The 20,266-nt window shown below is 41.5% G+C and overlaps 1 protein-coding gene and 1 long non-coding RNA gene across 5 annotated transcripts in view; one reads left to right on the plus strand and one right to left on the minus strand.

Moving 5' to 3' along the window:
• Positions 1 to 20,266, minus strand: part of EML6 (EMAP like 6) — a 253,213-nt gene that overhangs the window by 21,018 nt on the left and 211,929 nt on the right. For all 4 annotated transcript variants that reach the window (XR_006888845.1, XM_046663360.1, XM_046663358.1 and 1 more), the window contains exon 29: positions 2,507 to 2,585. Coding sequence is in view for 3 of the 4 variants with exons in the window: in XM_046663360.1 (XP_046519316.1) it covers positions 2,507 to 2,585 (79 nt within the window). In the remaining variant the exon portion in view is untranslated. The remainder of the gene's footprint in view (positions 1 to 2,506; positions 2,586 to 20,266) is intronic.
• LOC124240358 (uncharacterized) lies at positions 6 to 18,316 on the plus strand. Its single transcript, XR_006888846.1, has 3 exons — positions 6 to 89; positions 17,395 to 17,589; positions 17,676 to 18,316. It is a non-coding gene; the product is annotated as an uncharacterized LOC124240358 (long non-coding RNA).

Genomic DNA, 20,266 nt, shown 5'->3' on the forward strand with positions numbered 1-20,266 from the left:
GGAAGCGGCCCTTAGAGGAAGAAGCAAGAGCAGAGGAACAGACCCGCACTGCGGGAGCAGCCAGGGATCTCATGGGAACCGCATGGCTGGTGAGACAATGAACCACTTGCTAAAAACATTTTGTTTCTTGATGACGATAAAAGGCAGCCCTTTCTTTAGTTCCCTGAAACTCTAGGGGACAGGCTAACACATAGAATTACAGTGAGTTTTCTAAATAAATTAGATTTGCTTCCTGGCTCCTCAGGTGAGCCAAGATTTATGGATTTGATGCCCTATCAAGGTTGTCTAGACACTTTCTATGTGTGCCTTGGCAGGCGCTCTTTAGGTGAGCTGAATGGTGCCTCCGAGATTTGCTCTGATTCCCACAAATGCAGCTGGGATCAGCAGAGCAGAATGTTCAGGCAAACGCCATGCTCTGTGGCTTGGTGCTTGCCCTACAAAGTTTCTACACAATTTGCATTTTTTTTCCACAACTAGATACTGTTCTGGGTTTACAGTCTTTCTCTTCTTCTGGTCTTGTCTTCCATGACAAAGAACAGTGGCTGATTCAGATCATAACAGTTCTTAATTCGATTTGACACGTGTATAATTGGCAGTTCCTCTGTGCCAGGACTGTTCTGGTTGGTGAGACGCAAGATTAAGAAGATGTGGGTCCCTTTTCTCTAGGTTCCTGATTCTAGTCTTTTCTCTCTCCAAAGCTCACCGATTGCAAATATCAGATTAACTTTCCTAAACCACCACAACACTTCCTCACTCAAAAACATGCACTGACTTTCACTGCTTATGGGATAAAGCCCCAACTCCTTGAGTGGGCACAGTCAGCCCCAACTCGACATCTCCTGTACCCCTCGGTCAAGCTGACATGTCTACCGAGCCCACATATCATGAGCTTTCCTACCTTTATGATTTTGCTTTTTTTATCTTTCTCACCTAGAAAGCCCTTCTCCGCCTTTCAACTTAATGAGTGTCTGCCCACCCCTCAGTCTACCCTACCCCTCATCTCTCACCCCCATGTGTTTCCCAGAAACTGTGTAATATGTGACCCCCAGTGCTGGTGGCCAAGTGACTCAAGCTGGGCCAATCAGATGGTTTCTCCTGGGAATTTAGAATAGAGGACACTGGTAGGCTTGGCTGTTTAATTAACTGAGGGGATGTAAACTCAGGTGCTGGGTAGCACCCTTTAGTCTACCAAAGTAGTTCAGAAAGTCCGTAGAAAAAGAGAAGAATACATCAGACACATGCAAAGCCCTGCTGGGCAGAAAAAGGCACCATCTTGGCATGGTGGCTTTTCAGCTCCTGGATCCTGTCTCTCCTGAAGCTCAGTGGCATTTCCTGATCTGTGCTATATTCCATGATAAATCTCCTCATTGATCCCTTTTCCAAGACAAAATTTTCAGATGGATTTTTCTGGCTTCAGTGAGTTCAGAGTGTAGTAGGGAGACAGGTGAATGAGAAATAATGGCAGTGTAGTGTGTGACAAGGGCTGTGGAGGAGGGGAGGTGTGGGGAGTGTGCAGAAGGGTTTAGGGTGAGGAGCATCGGGGAAGACTGCACAGAGGAGATGCGAGGAAAGGGCTTGGAAAGACCAGGGTGTAGGGAGGGAAGAGGAGGAGGATTCTAAAGGGAAGGAATGAAAACACAGGGGCTTGAAAGTCCAAGGCAGCTTCAGAGAACACTGAGTAATGGGTTTGGGGCTGGAGGTTTGAGTTGTGGTAGAGAATCTCAGGTGATGAGCTTGGAAGGTGGCTCCTGGGTAAGATTTTGAAACCGTAAACTCGGATCCCATCGGCAATGTGGAAATCTCCTGGGTCTTAAAGCTGAGGTGAGGCGGGAAGAGTTATATTTTAAAGGGCTAACTTCGCGGGCAGCCCGGCATGTGTCTGAGAGGGAGATGAGAGCGAAGGCCGAAACAACAGTTAGGAAGCCTGTCTCAGAAAACACTGGGTTCACTGGAGCTATAATCCTCATGTCTTAACAACTGAGTTCAAATCCCTTTCCACTTACAAGCTTGGTGATTTTGGGAGTGGGACCCAACAAGTCATTTAACTTCTCTCAGCTACAGTGTCTTCATCTGTAAAATGGAAACAATAATAGTTCCTACCTCACAGGTGAGGAATGTATGAAACACTCCTTGGGAAGTATGTAGCATGGCACCTGGCACACGGGGAGTGCTCAGGCAACATTAGAGAGTGACTAAGCTCTCGTTCTCCCTGAGTGGTACTAGGTAGAGGGAAAAGGAGCCAGGTTTGAAGGACATGGGACATTTTTGAGCTAGTACTGATAGGACCCAGGGCCATGGCTGAGGGAATGTGATGCGGTCGATGTGATTCTGGTTACTGGGATGGGGGACACAATGCTATGTAGAAGGGAAAGGGGACAAGAGAGAGTAACTGGATCCGTTTGGGTTCACTGGAAGGCATCTGTGGGGCAGGCAGAGGGTGATGTCCACCAGGCGGGTCTTAGAACACCGACATCAGATTAAAAGCAAAATAGCTTAATCTCCTCACCTCAACCAGTTTCTTTTTTTTGGTGATATTGTTCTTCTGGAGTTTCTCAGGCTGGGGAGCTGCTCTGCTAACAGGTGGTCTGGAACAGAGAGTGATCAGAAGAAGCACAGTGTTGAGCAAAAGGCAGCGAAGTTGCTTCTCAGTGTGGTCAGCTAAGGCCAGTGCCAGGCTGATCTCTCTCTTCTCCCCGACTCAGAGGACCTTCCATCTGGGTTTCTTCTTTCCTGCCCCCTCCCTTGCCTGTGCCCCCAGCACCAAGAAAAGTAGCTTCTGATATTAAGGGTCCTGCATGATGAGGCCTGGATTCACAGGCACTGGGGTGGGCTTCCCCATACCTAAGGCATCGTAGTCAGGGATCGGTCCCCTCCTCCTGGGAGCCAGGAAGAACACATGAGCCAGAGGGGCTGCTTTTAAAACTAAAGAGGACCCCAAGCATGAGAGGGAAGATGCTGCGCTTCCTGAACCCACTGGCAATTTTTCAGATGGGGATGTGTCAATGCTGTTCAGAATTAGGTAGTCAAAGATCACGGCATGCGGTGAAGTGGGACTTACAAGCCAGGCTGGGGAATGGGCCCTGATGGCCAAGTGCCCAGGTTATTCTCACTACACAGAAAGGAAAGGAGGAAGCAACGGGATGAAGACAGAGAGAACCCCACTGTGCCCCATCCCTCAGGGTTATGGTCCGAGTTGAAGAGCTACCATCATACCAAAGGTTGCTTTTCCCTTCTCAGTTTGGGAGATCTGGGCCTCCAAATTTAACTAAGAGATTTTTATAATGGGTAAGCCCTCATGGACTCTTCTATGAGTAGGCCAATTTTTTGTAACACAGGGTTCCCTTAAATCGGCCTTCTCAGAGTTCAGGAAACTGGGGATGGCAGGGAGACTGTACCAGCTCCCGCTGCATGTTCCAAATCCATTAGCTATTGCTCTTGGGTTATGCAAAGAGAAAGGATTACCTTGATCCCCTTGTAAGCAGCAAATAAAGCCAAGTGAGAAACTTAGTACAGTTTAGAGCTGCATTAGCAACCACCTCATTCATGCACAAGCATTTTCCAAGTGAACAGACATTCCTGTGTGGCACAAACCATGCTTCCCGAGCATGCCAGCAAAGAACTAAAACAGAAATGAAAGAGTGCACCAGTCTACAAATTCAGAAAGCTCATACCCTGGCGTCTCTGGGCAAACTCTGCACTAAAGCGCCTACAGAATAGGGAGAAAAAAGGAAGCCTTGTCAATGCTTCCCTCACACTCTCTGCGACTCTGCGAATGTGCCTGGGGACTCTGCTTATTTTAGAGTGTGCTGGGGAGAAACTTGTCAGAAAAACAATCACATCCTCCTGGATGTCGCTGGGAGTTACGCACAATGGATGCTTTGTTTCTGAATCAAGTTCGACTCATAATTTAGCCTAATAATTCCCAGTGTTTCTTGGTAGAGCAGCTTGCCTGCTGGAGCAGCTTGCATTTTTGTGCTGGGGAAAAACAAGGTACCTTTATTTTCTCAGAAACTCTTCAATCAAAACATGTTATGTAATCATAAGTGATAATTGGACCAAATGGTATGATAATCACCACTGAACAATGGGTAGAGAGCACATCTCTGCAAAACGACACCCCCGGCTGACGTCAGCGCCGCCAAATTGAGCAAACCCGGGAGGCCGGGGCATGCCAGTTCTCACAACTAGACACTTCCTCCACGTTAATTATCGCTTCCCAGGACATCTGCTCTTTCTTCTGTTTTAGTGGGACTTCCAAATGAAATACGTGGGTTTCTTCTTTCACCTAAGAATGTGTAAGTGTATGACAAAAGCAAGCCAAGGTCTGAGATGGGAGCAAGAGGACACCAGGACCGCAGCATGGTTCATAAGGCAGAATTTGAGATTAAACGCAGGGCTCGTTTTCAGGGTACACAGAGGTTGTATAATATGTCACATATTATACAGTGTCTATAGAGTATGCATACAAGCACAAACACTGTGTATTTATATATACACGAGATTGTATATATAGACACATAGAGGCAATCCGATGCTTTTTTCACCTTGATTTTCAGTTAAAAACTGAAAAGTAAAGCAATCTCAGAATGTTTCTTTCTTATTTCGCAAGCATATGTTTACAGCTGTATTGCTTCAAACTGAAGATGAGAGGTGGAAAAGGAAGAAACCTGCATTGTGGCAAATTCAGCGGATTGTAAGTATAGACCCTTCACGCTTGTGGATTCGGCATGAACGCTTATTACTGGATGCTCATCCAACACCTGGGCTTTTCCAGAGTGCTGTGAATACTTACTTGACAATTCCCTGCCTCCAAAGGAAAGCAAGTTAAAACACAATACAAGCATTAAAGGCTTCTTTCCAGGCATCTATAAACAGTGTTCGTAACATCAGACGTGGCAGGGACTGCCAAAAATTTCAAACACTGCCAAACGCTGCAGGTTTAGCATTTTTCAGTGGATCTAAATCCTTCCAGATTTAGATTCCATTGGAAATGTGACTCTGAAAAGCTTTGCTGAGGTGGGAAAGAGTGCATGAGAACATTCACTCATTTTTCAGTCCAATAAACTCTTTATAGCTGGTTGTTCCCAGTTGGCACACAGGATGGGAGAGCCAGGAAGGTGGTGAGTGTTACTGGGATTTAGCAGAGAGACTGGGCAATGTTAACAGCTGGGAAGGTGAGAGGGTGGAGATGGTTGGTGGGAGGAGCAGAGACACAAAGGGGCCTCATGGGGGCAAGTGGGGCTTTGAAGCAACTCAGGGAAACAAAGGAGAAAGTTTCTACTGGGCAAGAAATTTAAGGAAGGAACCTGCCTAGCGAGCAAACAAATTGGATGATCAGGAGCGAGGATGATGGACAGGCTTGAGTTCAGAGAGAGCAGGAGAGGAACTCTGCCAAGGAAGAGAGAGGGGAGGCAGGAAACTCAAGGAGAGGCCTGCGGTCTCAAGCATGTGACTTTCTGTTAAGTAATGAGGCAACCCTATGCTTGCCCAGTGCTACGGGTGCAGGCTGCTGAAGATCCATTCCACACCCGTGGGTAGAGTCACTACTTTGTGCCCCATGTCCCCTGTGGAAATGGCACACTCTGTGGGCAGGGAAGGACCATGGAAGGTCAATCCCTATTGTAATCTCGTTGTCCAGCAGCTGGGCTACTGAAAAGAAAGATTAGACTCACTTGAAGATTGGTAGAGTGTTACCCTGACATGGGCTTTCACTCCACAAAGGCCCACAAGGGTGGCCAGTGCCTGGGTGTTCGCCCCTCCTTGTTCCCTCCCTGGGTATTAGGCTGGCAAAACAAGGGTTGGAGCAGAGCACACAATGACCTGAGATGCGCACGAGAGAGTTCAGAGCCAATGCTCTTAGGGAAGCTTCTGAAGTGACTCAGGAGGTTACGAAAGTCAGTCACAGACCTGAGATGGGGGCAATGTGAAAGCCAACTGGGGAAAAGGCTCAGAAAGCCAGAGAGAAACAAAGTTGTTCCAAGCAGCTTCTATAAAGACGGGTGTGGGTGGGGAGAAACTCAGCTACATTTAGCCAAGAAATGCAAGTTTGGAATTGTTTTTAGTGTTGTTAGTCAGACAATGTTCAAAGTGTCCTTGGAGGAAACATAGCTTTCTTCAGATTCCAAAACGTGCCACAAAATGCTCTAAGAGTTTTCGAAATGTCTTGGGAAGCCAAGCTACTCTTGACCCTGGTTTTAGGTAGGAACCAGTAGATGACCCAAGCACTATTTTAGAAGTATCTATCTATCACTCCACGGATGGGCTTCAGGGACTCGGTGAACCTCCAGACACTCGTGCCAAATTGTGTTTGCACATGTGCATTTTTCTGGGGAAAGGAGGCATGCCTTGATCAGGTTTTCAGAGATGTCTGTGATGCGAGAAAGAGAGATTAACAACCAATGCTCTAGTATACGTCCAGGTTTAGGAAAAGTCTCCAAAGCCATGGGGGCTCTCTATTATCGAAACAAGAGGAACTGGATTCTGTTAAATGTATTCCTAAGCCTTCCAGAACCAACAGTAGAGCTGCTCAGTGGTGAAGTGGAGTGGAAGAAAGTCAAGCAGGAGAACTATGGGATGCCCTGAGAGAAGCTTGCCATCTTGAAAATGCTCTTGGCTGATGCCTATAATACAACCCTTAAAAAAAAAAATGGAGATATAGTTCAAGACTTGGCCATTATAGGTAAATATCAAATTATTTGGCCATAAAAAATTTTGAGGGCATAAAGGATAGAGCGGAGGGAACTATGAGTAAAGGTGGGCAGACTATTGAAGAGGCCACTGCAATAATCCAAGGGACGGATGATGAAGATCTTGACTAAAGCAGTGGTTGTGGAGAAGGAAACAAGTGCATACTTGGAGAAATATTGGTGAAGTAGACTTCAAGGACTTTGTAACTGATTGGCTCTAGGGGATGAAGGAGGAGGAGCAGTGCAAGTGGAAGACCAGTTTTCTGCTTGGCATCTGGGTGGATGGTGGCACCATTGACCGAGACAAGAGGAAAAGATTTATGAAGAAGGATGATGAGTTCAGTTTGGCATGTCAAGCATTGAACGTCCGTGGGTTGGCTATATTAGTCAGAAGTTCACCTGAGAGGTGGGACTCAGAGATATGGCCTTGAGAATCATCAGCCAGGGTATCCAATCAGGGTAGGATAAATGGAGGTTAATTAGGGAGAGGATTTAGGGCAAAAAGAGAGGATGGGCAAAGTCGAAATCCTGAGGATCAACAGCACGGGAGGGGCTGGAAGATGGAACACTGAGAAGGAATGGATGGAAAGGTAGAAGGGCCAGGAGAGAATGTTTCCAGAAGTAAGTGAGAGAAGAATGTCTATAACTGCACTGTCCAATATGTAGCTACTGGCCACATGTGGTTACTGAGCACTTTAATTGTGGCTAGTCCAAATTAAGATGTGCTATAACTGTAAAATACACACCAGATTTTGAAGACCTAGTAAAAATAATTTTTAAAAAGAACATAAAGTCACCCATTAATAATTTTAATATTGATTACATGTTGAAATGATAAAATTTTTAATATATTGGGTTAAATAAAATACATTATTAAAATTAATTTCACTGTCTCTTTTAACTTTTTTTTTTAAAGATTTTATTTTTTTCCTTTTTCTCCCCAAAGGCCCCTGGTACATAGTTGTATACTCTTCGTTGTGGGTCCTTCTAGTTGTGGCATGTGGGACGCCACCTCAGCATGGCTTGATGAGCAGTGCCATGTCCGCGCGCAGGATTCGAACCAACGAAACACTGGGCTGCCTACAGTGGAGTGCACAAACTTAACCACTCGGTCACGGGGCCAGCCCCTCTTTTAACTTTTTTAATGTGGCTACTAGAAAAATTACATATGTGGCTCGCAATATATTTCTATTGGACAATGCTTCTCTAAGAGAAAAAAGTTCTTCCTTTTAACGAGACAAAGATAGAGGAAGAGTAGATTGGATTTGGGAATTAAAAAGTCACCATGTTAGCAGCACAGCAGGGACAGAAGACAGATGGAATGGGCTAGAGTGTGAAGGAGAGACTTAGTGAAGCCTGGAGGAGAAGAGGAAAAGGGAGGAAAGCTGAGGGTGGGAATTATGTGTAAGTATATAAGATCAGTCAAAGGATTTGTTATTTTCCTGAAGAGAGTTGAGTGGGGATGGGAAAGACTAGAATGTGTTTCTTGGCTGAGGACACAGACCCAGGTATGGGAGGTGGCATAAGAACATAGGACAGAGGAGAGATGATGAGGGAGCACAGATCGACGGGAGGCCGAGGTCCAAGTACCAGCTGAGGGACCAGCCTTGAATAGGAGAAAGGATTCACTTCCTCTGAGAAGAGAAGGAAGGAGGTGAATTGTTTATGTGGGGTGGAGGATGGGAAGAAAGACAGAGGAGAGAGAAAGAAGTGCCAAGATGGAGTTCATGCCTAAGGGCTTCTGTTTTCTCAGAGAAGGAGGATAGAAAAGCCATCTGCCAAGAGTGGAGGAGGCAGGGTTTGGGCAGAAGGTTGAGAAGTGGGAAAAAGTGTGTCTGACTGCTGAGAGGGTGGCAGAGGGAGCCAACGAAAGACAAGAATGAAAATGAAGAAGCAGGTAAGGGGGCCTAAGGGCAGCTGGCAACACAGACTCTGGTAAGGGCTGCACTGATGTGATTTTCTAGTCAGAGTGTGGAGAGAGGGGTTGTGGGAGAAATATGAGGTAAAGAGCCAAAAGGACTGGAAAAGTGGCATTCACACAGGCAAAATAGTGAGGCCAGCAGGGAGCTCATGAACCTGGAAAAAATGGAGGTGTCTAGGCACTGGATGTCTTAATAAGGATGAAGGTCAGGTGTACTAAGAAGGAGAAATCTAGAAGGTGGAAGGTTAAGTCACTAAGGGAGAGAGGAGTTACAGGTGACAATGTAACCCATGGTATGGCACGAGCTGGGGCTGGCCAGCTGGCCATTAGCTGAACTTCTCAGAGAAAGGAAGTTGATAAATGACAGGAACAGGGAAGGGGAGAAGATGGCAGAGCATGACATGAATTTCATTGGAGTGGGATGGGGCTGGATAAGAACATGCCAGCATACTTAAACACACCCACAAAAGCACCCTGATCCTCCACACTTTACACCCACTAATATCCTTTCAAGGGGCACAGATTGTACACCCTAACAATTGCTTCTGCAAGTATCTCCTCAGTTACCACATCACAACCACACAGACCGTGGTAGAACCCATTCCCTCCAAATGGAGATCTGAGAGATGTCCAGAGACTTGATTAAACTGATCGGAGCTCACTCCGCCACTGTCTTCTAAGAGACACACCTTTCGATAGAAAAGCGCTTACCTAGTTGTGATGCCTTCTTTATCTCCAGGAGTGAGTGGGTTTGAGTTGACTGATTACCCTGTAGGAGTATGACTTCCTGGGTGTATTAATCTTTTTAAAAAATCATTACATAGCACTTTACTTCTGCATTTTTATACCTTGGTACATTCTTTGCAATAAAAAGTGAGCAAACTATTGAATGGCAGGTTTAATTCCTAAAATTATCAGTTATACAGAAGCCATTACTTCGCTTCAAACAATATAGAAAATCAAGGGATTTGAACAAGGTAAATCATTTATGAAGGCAGCATTAAATTCCCTTTTTAAAAAAATCAACTATTCAGCTTTCAGTGGAGTTACATAGCTAAACAATAGGCTTTTGAAAGAATAAATTTCAGCGTTTTGGGGTTTAATCGATACTGTAACTTCAGTTCTTCCACCTTGCTAAAGAACAGGAAACTTGCTACCTTCTACCTGCCCAGAGCGGCTCCGAGTGTAAACGGGATGGAAATGTGTGATTAGAGCTTCCTCCCCATTTACGGGACCAAGCTTCAAGACAGGACATAGCGGTTTTGACAGAGCTCAGGGTGGTAAACTCAGCAGCACCTGCTCCAGCGATTGTCAGTTCTTAGCAACTCTCACAATACAGGCTCACAAAGCAGCCACTGATCACTGATGACAAAGGGCCTCTGTCAGGCCGTGGAGCTGGGGAAGGTGCCAGGAGAGGAGGGCTGTTTATTCGTTGACATCACCGTGGAAGGAAGCATTGTCCTGCTTTATCATGCTCACTGTGCCTCAGGCAAACTTCAAATGTGGATTGACTGATTAAACAAAGCATTTCTTAAAAATTGGGGGCAGGTTCTCCCAGCAGATTTCTGTCCCCAAACATAGCTTAAAAGGTTAGAAGGAAAACTAGGATTACCTATAGGTGGTGGTTTCTTTCAATTCAGGCAACTCTAATGCAAACCTTTCCCATATTTTCACATTTTGCCACTTGTGAGCATGTCCTTTGTTTCACTGTAAATCTCTGACAAAGCAGCTGTGTATGTAAAATAGGTGTGATGGCTACAGTAACACAGAATTTTCTTTTCAGTTCTTTTTGCCTTGGGTTATTTAAATAGATTTACACCAAATAAACATTTATTCATAAGCCAAGATAGGCATTTATTAAAAAACCAAATAAACATTAATTCCTAATGGACAGATGGTCTGAAGATTTAAAAATCATTTAACCAAGAGCAGTCCCATGGCCAGCTGGGGCATCATCAGATTCTACATGGGTCACACCATTTCCCACAAAGACAAGACCACCAATAGGTGCTAATAAAATGCAGGTAAAAGTAGTTGCTGATAAAGAATGGATTTGTAGACCATTTTGAGGACAGATTTTTTTATGTAAATATTAAGAGAAGCAGGCTAAGTAAATCCATCCATTCATTTACTTATTCAAGAAACAGTTGTTACTATGGACTATGAGGAAGACGCTGTATTAAGCACATGGTGGTACCCATGACAGACATGGTGCCGACCCTGGAGGAACTAAGAGTCTCATAGACAAAGTTTACGATCCAGTGGAACTTTAAACATCTTGATGCCATGGACCCATTTATTAAGGAACCAAGGGTTAAAAGTAGCTATTAATTTGTGGCTGAAGAAAACCAAATAAACAAAACCCCCTACATGCTTCTTTATAGACCCATGGTGCACAGTTTTCTTTACAGAACTTTCTTTTTGCTTAAGTTCATAAATATGTGCAAATTGATTCAGAAAGGATATAAGACAGTAAGAGAAGATAAATTTTAGGGCATTCCCCATTCAGCCATAAGCACAGTTTAAGAAAAAGTTTGGAAAACCCTAGTGCTAGAGTGGAATTTTGAGATCATTTGGTGCTAGGACCCATCAGTTCAGAGATGAGGGGACCACCACTTATAAAAGGCTCAGAATCTGCTTCTAATCTTGGTTTGGTTAAAGCTTCTTGGTTTCCTAAGAAACACATGGCATAGATTGAGAGGAGATATGTACCAGAGGGACTAAAATATTAATGGAAGAGTATTTGCAGATTCCTTTTTTATAATTCCCTTGCTAAGAATAATCCTGGCACTGCCACCTCAGTGCTTCCTCATCCTGGTAGCTGAGATGGATGGAAGGTGAAGTTGCCTCGTTGGGGAGGGCAGTTTGTGGGGTGGAAATTATTCCTTTCCCCTCCCCTCACCACGAGGGGTTGGGAGGGGGATTCTACTCAGGACACAACTTCCCCCCTACATGTCTAGGGGTGCCCAAACCACCCTTCCCAGAGTGGGATGAAACAGGGGAGGGGAGGACAAGGATCCCTCTTTAGGGTCCTGATGTGTCTGCAGGTCCACACATGGGAGTTATTGAAAGATAATGAGATGCTGACACCTGGGGATCAGCCAAATGTAAGTGAGTATTGCAAGGAGCCACTGGTGCCTGGGGATGAGTACCCATCCCTGGAGACAATGGGAGGCACCACTCATCCATCTACATAGAAGGAAACTTGCTGCATATATGACTGAGCAGAGGAGTTTCCTGATCTCCTAGATCCCTCCTAAACAGCCACAGTCACACACTCCTTGCCACAGAGATTCAGCCTAGGAGTTAGGGCCTCTCCACTTCAGGCTGTCATTTGGAATTGCCTAAAAGCAGAAGCCAGATGGAGACTATAATCTGAGAGCTGGAAGGATGGCCAGGGGTACCAATTGCTTAGAGAAAAAAATGTCCAAACTGGACTATGGATATAAAGACAAGATGCCAACAAAAGCCTAGACTCTGATATCTAATCCATGTGTATCAGTGACGAGAAATCAACCTAAATCTTGTTAAGTTGTTAAGGAGTTTATTCATTCATTCAACAAATATTTACTGAATGCTGGCACTGTTATCAAATTTGGAGATATCAGAAATTTTGCTTTCACAGAGTTGACATCCTAGTTGGGTGGCAGGGGCTTTAGGAGAATCCCCAAATCTGACAAACAACAAAGGTCTGTGATTGTTCAACTTTTAAGGTAGTTCTCAGGCCTCAAACCAACAGGACTAAGATAATAAAGAAGTGAAGCCCCAAAAAGGTCATCCCTCACAAAGCCAATCTGAGGCTTGGCAAGAGAGAACTAGGACACACAAAGAAGATCTTGAAGAGCACAACAGGTACAACCAGAAGGATGACAAGGAACTTATCCCACTGTGTTGGAGGGGACCTCAGGCAGCTTGAAACCTGGGCATGCTGAGGCATGATCCTGGTAAGGCCAAAGTCAGTTTGCCTAATCTCACAGTAAGCATGTTCAAGTGTGTTAGAATTGTTTGATAGTAGTTATTTATACCTCCTGAGCTGGTAGGCATGTAGTAAGACTATCCTAAACATTTGGGTATGTGTGTGGAGATTGAAGGTATAGAAAGGTATAAAATAAAACCTTAGGAAAATAGTAAAGAAAGTCTCTTGTGCTTGAAAAAGCCCTCATAAGCATGGTTGTCTGTTTCATTGGGGCAATCTGAGGACTTGGGAAACCATAACACTGACTGAGGAAATGCTGTTAGCTCTTGCCTTATGTAATCAAACCTATAGATTTCCATATACTCTAAAATTAAAGAAACTTTACAATCTCTAACTTTTGTACAATCATGTGCTGCCTAACAACATTTTGGTCAATGACAAATTGCATATATGACAATGGTCCCATAAAATTGGTACCATATTGCCTAGGTATATAGTACGCTATACTATGTAGGTTCGTATAAGTACATGCTATGATGTTTGCACAACAAAACTGCGTATTGGTGCATTTCTCAGAACACAGCCCTGTCATTAAGTAACATATGACTGTATTGTCATCTTTCCATCATTCACATCACTGTCCTATTGTCACGACCAAGCAGATCAGTGTCAGAAGTGGGATTGATGCCAAGGACCCCCTCAAGCCCTTGCTAGAATTCAGTCGGCCACTTTCCAGGTAAACACTGGATATCTATTGAGGTTTTAGATGTAAGAAGAAGTCCAAGAGGAGCTGAGTTTTGCTTTGACTCTCACTGAGCCAACTCTTTTTGTAAAAGTTAGAGATTCCAGAACCAAAAAACAAGAGGAATTGAAAAATGCCAAATGTTTCAAATATTGGAGAGGTGATGGTAAAAATAACAAAGTTGATATAAAACTCTGTCATTAACTAACCTTTGTTTTTAAAAATGGCCAAGATGGAGACTGATTTTAAATTTAAAATTTTAACTGTGAGGATTTCTACTTTAAAATACATATACTATCCCAATGAAGAAAAGCCCAGGACTGGAAGGCTTCATTGGTGAATTTTATCAAACATTTAAAGAAGAATTAACATCAATCCTTCTCAAACTCTTCCAAAAAAATCAAAAAAGAGAGAACACTCCCAAACTCGTTTTATGAGGCCAGCATTATCCTGTTACCAAAACCAGAAAAGGACAGCACTAGACAAGAAAACTACAGGACAATATCCATGATGAATATAGATGCAAAAATTCTCAATAAAAGACTAGCAAACTGATTTCAGCAGCACACTAAAAGTATCATTCACCATGATCAAGTGGGATTTACCCCAGGGATGCAAGGATGGTTCAACATACAGAAATCAATCAATGTGATACATCACATTAATAGAATGAAAGAAAAGATCATATGATCATCTCAATAGATGCAGGAAAAGCATTTGATTCAACATCCATTCATGATAAAAACTCTTAACAAATTAGGCATAGTAGGAACACATCTCAACATAATAAAGGCCATATATGACAAGCCCACAGCTAACATCACACTCAGTGGGAAAGGTTGAAAGCTTTTCTTCTAAGATCAGGAACAAGACAAGGGTGCCTACTTTCAGCACTCCTATTCAACGTAATACTGAAATTCCTAGCTAGGGCAATCAGGCAAGAAAAAGAAATAAAAGGTATCAGAATTGGAAAGGAAAAAGTAAAATTGTCGCTATTTGCAGATGACATGATTTTATATAATCACGCACCACATAATGATGTTTTGGTCAACAACAAACTGCAAAAATGATGGCAGTCCCATAAGAATAGCACCATGTAGTCTAGATGTATAGTAGGTTTGTGTAAGTACACTTTAGGATGTTTGCACAATGACAAAATAGCCTAACAACATATTTCTCAGAACATATCCCTGTCATTAAGCAACACACAAGTGTATACAGAAAATCCTAAAGACTCAACCAAAAAACTGTTAGATTTAATCAATGAATTCAGCAAAGTTGCAGGATACAAAATTAACATTACAAAAATCAGTAGCATTTCTATACACTAGCAACAAATTTTCTGAAAAAGAAATCAATCCCATTTATAACAGCATCAAAAACAATAAAATACTTAGGAATAAATTTAACTAAGGAGGTTAAAGATCTCGACTCTGAAAACTATAAGACATGATGAAAGAAATCGAAGAAGATACAAATAAATGGAAAAGTCTCCTGTGTTTGTGGGTTGGAAGAAATTGTTAAATTTCTTAAAAAATTGTTAAAATTGTTCTATTGTCAGTACTACCAAAACCCATCTATTGATTCAACGCAATCTTTATCAAGAGTCCAATGGTATTTTTTAAAGAAGTAGAAAGAACACCTATAAAATTTATATGGAACCACAAAAGACCCCAAATAGCCACAGAAATCCTGAGAAAAAAGAACAAAGCAAGAGGCATCACACTTCCTGATTTCAAGCTCTACTATAAAGCTATAGTCATCAAAACAGTATGGTACTGGCATAGAAACAGACAAATAACCAGTGGAAAAGGGTCAAGAGTCTAGATAAACCTGAGCACATATGGTCAACTAATATTTGACAAGGGAGCCAAGAATACTCAATGAAGAAAAGACACTTTCTTCAATAAATGGATAATTGGATATCATTGCTGGATAATTGGGTATTCACATGTAAAAGAATGAAACTGGACCCATATCTTAACCACTTACAAAAATTAGTTGAAAAGGATTAAAGACTCAAATGTAAAACCTGAAACTATGAAACTCCTAGAAGAAAACATAAGAATAAAGTTTCTTGATTCTTGGCAATGATTTTTTGGATATGACAGCTAAAGTACAAGCAACAAAATAAACAAGTAGGACTACATCAAACTAAAAAGCTCCTGCATGGCAAAAGAAACCATCAACAAGTAAAAAGACAACGTAAGCAATAGGAAAAAATATTTGCAAACCATATATCTGATAAGGGGCTAATATCCAAAATATATAAAGAACTCATAAACTCAACAGCAAAAAAACAACTCAATTAAAAAATGGGCAAAGAACCTGAATAGACGTTTCTCCAAACAAGATATACAAAAAGCCAACAGGTGCATGAAAAGATGCTCAACATCACTAGTCATTAGGCAAATGCAAATTAAAACCACAATGAGTTATTGTCTCATGCCTTAGAACGGCTATCATCAAAAAGACAAGAGATAACAAATGCTGGCACAGATGTGGAGGAAAGGGAACCCTTGTGCACTGTTGGTGGGATTGTAAATTGTTACAGCGACTATGGAAAACAGTATGGAGGATCCTCTGAAAATTAAAAATAGAACTACCACATGATCTAGCTATTCCACCTCTAGGCATATATCTAAAGGAAACAAAAACAATAACTTGAAAAGATAACTGCAACCCCATGTGCAAAGCAGCACTATTTGCAATTGCAAAGATATGGAAACAACCTAAGTGTCCATCAATGGATGACTGGGTAAAGAAAATGTCTATAAATACAATGGAATATTATTCAGCTATAAAAAGAAGGAAATTCTGCCATTTGGGGGGACCTTGAGGGCATTATGCTAAGTGAAATAAGTGAGACAGAGAAAGACAAATACTGTATGATCTCACTTATATATGGAATATAAAATAAAAACGAACTCATAGAAAAAGAGATCAGACTTGTGGTTACCAGAGACAGAGGGTGGAAGGAGAGGGAACTGAAGGATGGTGGGCAAAAGGTACAAACTTCCAGTTATAAGATAAATAAGTAATAGATGTAATGTACAACTTGATGACTATAGCTAACACTGCTATAGTATAATATATAGGAAAGTTTTTAAGAGAGTAAATCCTAAGAGTTCTCACAAGGAGAAAATCTCCCTTTTTTCTTTTCTTTTTATTGTATCTATATGAAAAGACGGACGTTAGCTGAATCTATTGTGGTAATCATTTCACCATATATGGAAATCAAACCATCATGCTGTACGCCTTAAACTTATACGGTGATGTATGTCAATTATATCTCAATAAAACTGGAAAAACAGGGGCCGCCCAGTGGCACAGCAGTTAAGTTTGCGCGCCCTGCTTCGGCGGCCCAGGGTTCGCTGGTCTGGATCCAGGTGTGGACCTACGCACCGCGTGGCATATATAAATGGCATATACATATGTCATATATAAATATATATATATAAAAGTGTCATACATAAATGTCACATATATGACAGGCATCCCATATATAAAGTAGAGGAAGATGGGCACGAGTGTTAGCTCAGGGCCAATCTTCCTCAGCAAAAAGAGGAGAATTGGCGGTAGATGTTAGCTCAGGGCTAATCTTCCTCAAAAAAACAAAAAAACAAAAAAACTCTGGAAAAACAAACATTAAAAAAAGATACATTGATATTTATCTAACATTGGATGAGAGGGAAGTGAAGAAAAACACGTATTCATACTAAATATTTCCCTTTAGGCAGGTGGACCTTTTAACTCTGTCATTTAGAAAAAACTATTGAAGATGATACTCAGGAGACAGAAATTTAAAAATTATTTTCTAATTATATTAGGGACCTCCCTCTCTGGAAAATAGATAGTATTTAATTAAGACACAAAGTTTGATTGATAAAAGTGTGTAAAAAGCATTCTTTCTTGAAACTTCTTTTCAGAAGATAAGATGAATGTGTACATGTTACATAGCCAGGTGAAACAGCTGAATACCTGGACTAAAAATATCTGGTAAATTGAGGACTAAAACTATAAATATCATAATTTCTACACTTATTGATAATTCATAAGTAAAGTACATTAAACTGGTGCTAAGACAATACAATTTAAGTGTTAAAAACTAACTTTTCTTTTACTTCAGACTTTTGTTTTTAAGGGAGAGATGATCTTCCCAGTCTGAGCTAATTGGGAAGGCCAGCAGCCAGTCCAAGGCCTTTCCGAGAAGGGAAAAAATACGCATTCGCTCAGTCTGAGATTTTGATTTGTGGCCATAAGTTGTGCAGCTTCTGAGATGAGAAGACGGGGAAAGAGTGTGAACCTCTCCTTTAAATAAAAGGTGAAAAGTGCTAAAGTAGAATAATGTTATAAAGATGGTGTAGAAACAGAAAAGATTAGGTCTCACATTCTTTTATTCATCCTCAGAAAGTGAGCCAAAAGCTGCAAGCCTCAGGACCTGTTCACCTCAAAAAAGCCAGACTGCTGACTCAGGGGTGCTGAGAAAACAATCCCTGAGCTGATGACTGTATCCACTTAGAAAAATAAAAATTAGTGAATATTTATACGTTGATTTCCAAAAAAATAGATCAATCTGTGTATCTTTAGTATTTCACCATAAAATTATGCTTTTGTCTGAATGCAGGTTCCAAATAAATATATCAAATAAAAATCTCCATTACTACCATTCCTCATGCAGATGGTTAATCTAAGCAGTCAGGTGAGGAGGAGATGGGGACAATTGTGACAGACAGACTTTTAAAAATAAATTACAAACCACAGCCCCACCAGGTGAAACTTGGAAGACTGATGGCTGGTCAGCTCACTTGGATGTTAATAAAAGACTATACCCCACATTTGGAGATATTATTAGATCCTATGTATAAATTATTAAGAAAATGTCTTTGTGACTCATCTCTGTGGTGATCCTACAGTTACCACAGAATACAAAATTGGATTTGTATGATAATTTGGTCCATACATAACCTTAGATATTAACACAACATTTCTATGGTTCTAAGTTTCTAATTTCTGGGTTTTTTCTTAATGCGAAAATAAAAACATCTGAAGATAGGCCAAAGATGTTATATATTATTTTTAAAGATATTCAAGAATACAAAAATGTAATGTGAATATAAAATATCAATTTAAAAAAGGTGTAATTCTCAGTGTACTAATGTCTTTTAGAAGTTGATTCTTGTGGCATCCCCAAAGCTCTGGCTCATCAAACTGCCCCACTTTAGTTGGGGAGAGTTTTGTATGTCTCAAATGATTCTTGATATCGATTTGGTTGTATTTACTGGCATCTTTAATTGATTGTATATATACAGTTATAACACTAGGTAATAAATACCTATGTATATCCAAAGGCATTTATAAATGCTAGTAATTACTGTTCAACATTAAAATGGCCTGAGCTGCTTTTCTGTGATAGTGGCAGTTTCCAATAGAAAAAAAAAAATTAAAGGAGAATGAGCTGGATATTTTCCATGCACCCCTCCACATCTACTCTCCACTCTTCTCTGCCTGTGCTGTGCCCTCCAAGGCTGGCCTTCGTGGACTGCATCTACGGGCTCTCCTGCCCTTCAGCTTCTGACTGGACTCAGCTAGAGAGGCACTAGTGGAAGTTAGGAGGGTAAGAGGAGGATGCAACTGGGGCATTTATTCCCCCATACCTCCTTGCTGAGACTCAGATTGGTTACTTTCAACCCTCTCTCTCAGGTCTCAGCTCCTGTAAGAGGGCCCGCTCCCACAGCTGTGCTCTCCACATCTGGCAACACTTTCCTCCCCTGGCCTTCAGGCCCAGGGTGGGTAATGGCTTCCAGCGGCTGCTGTCCCCAAGGTGCTGCCCCATCCCTGTTGTTTCTCTTAATCCTGCCTGTACCTTTGTTAACAGTCCCTTTATTAAGCTCTCTCCAAATTACTTCCTTTTCAGAGTAGTCTCTCCCTTGCTGGGGCCACAACTTACACAGAGTTTTGGCCAAACTTGAAAGACTTCGGTTATAATTTTCACTGTCTACCAATTTTGTGAAATTCTATCTAAGATACTAGGTAGCCTATATTTTTGTATTCTGTGAAGCCAACTTTAGGGAGCTTGAGCCAAGAATCAAATCAGAAAAGAAAGAGGAAAACTTTTGAAGTTTTAGAAACATCATCCAATATAGTCTTTAGAAACACAATATATAACGTGGTGTCTCAAAGACAGCCCCTTCCCACTCCCCAAAAAAGCTCCTATTAAAATGAGGCAAAAAAAAAAAAAAAGAGTTAAATTTAAAATATCAACATAACCTCATGATCTTAAAAAATAGAGTAATTTTTTCCTGTTTTAGATCTACAATAATTTAAGTAACCTCTAGAAGTTATGGGGAGAAAATTAATGTGTACTCATAAAGACCAGATTCCATGCTTGGGACAGAAAACCGATGATGTGTATGAGACCTCTTGTCAAAAAACAAGGACAATTTCAGAAGTGCATGGTGGTATTATAAAAAGCTGCATACACTAATCCAAAGAAAGGTCTGCTAAAGACCAAATTGTGACAATTTAAACATGAAACAATGATAAGAATAACAAAACAGTTCATTACAATCAGTTGAACCTAAAAAAGGTTATACTATTATCTTGTCGAGATAAATAAACTATGCTTTAAAAAAGGAATATATACCAATAGTAATCAATTAACTGGTGCTCAGTTTATCATCAAAAAATGAGGTTAGAGAGTAGAAAATGACTTAATTGATTTTCAAAAATAAAATACTAATTTAATTGATACACCTTCCCCTTCTGGAGAATTCAAGCAGTTATCTGTAGGAGATATAAAAAATGTTTTTCCTCCTAAGTTGATGCTATGAAATGCCAAATCTTAGGCCACAGGAAAAAAACGATAAAAATGGGATTTAGGCTGACCTGAAACTTGGGCCTTCTGGGAGCTGTCTCTAAAGGTTGATCTCCCCGCCTAACCCCAATCTTACAGCTATGTGCACTGGTCACGGTCATCTGGGGAGTGGCCAAGTACAGCG

Source organism: Equus quagga, chromosome 5 (genome assembly GCF_021613505.1).
Source record: "Equus quagga isolate Etosha38 chromosome 5, UCLA_HA_Equagga_1.0, whole genome shotgun sequence".
Lineage (NCBI taxonomy): Eukaryota > Metazoa > Chordata > Mammalia > Perissodactyla > Equidae > Equus > Equus quagga.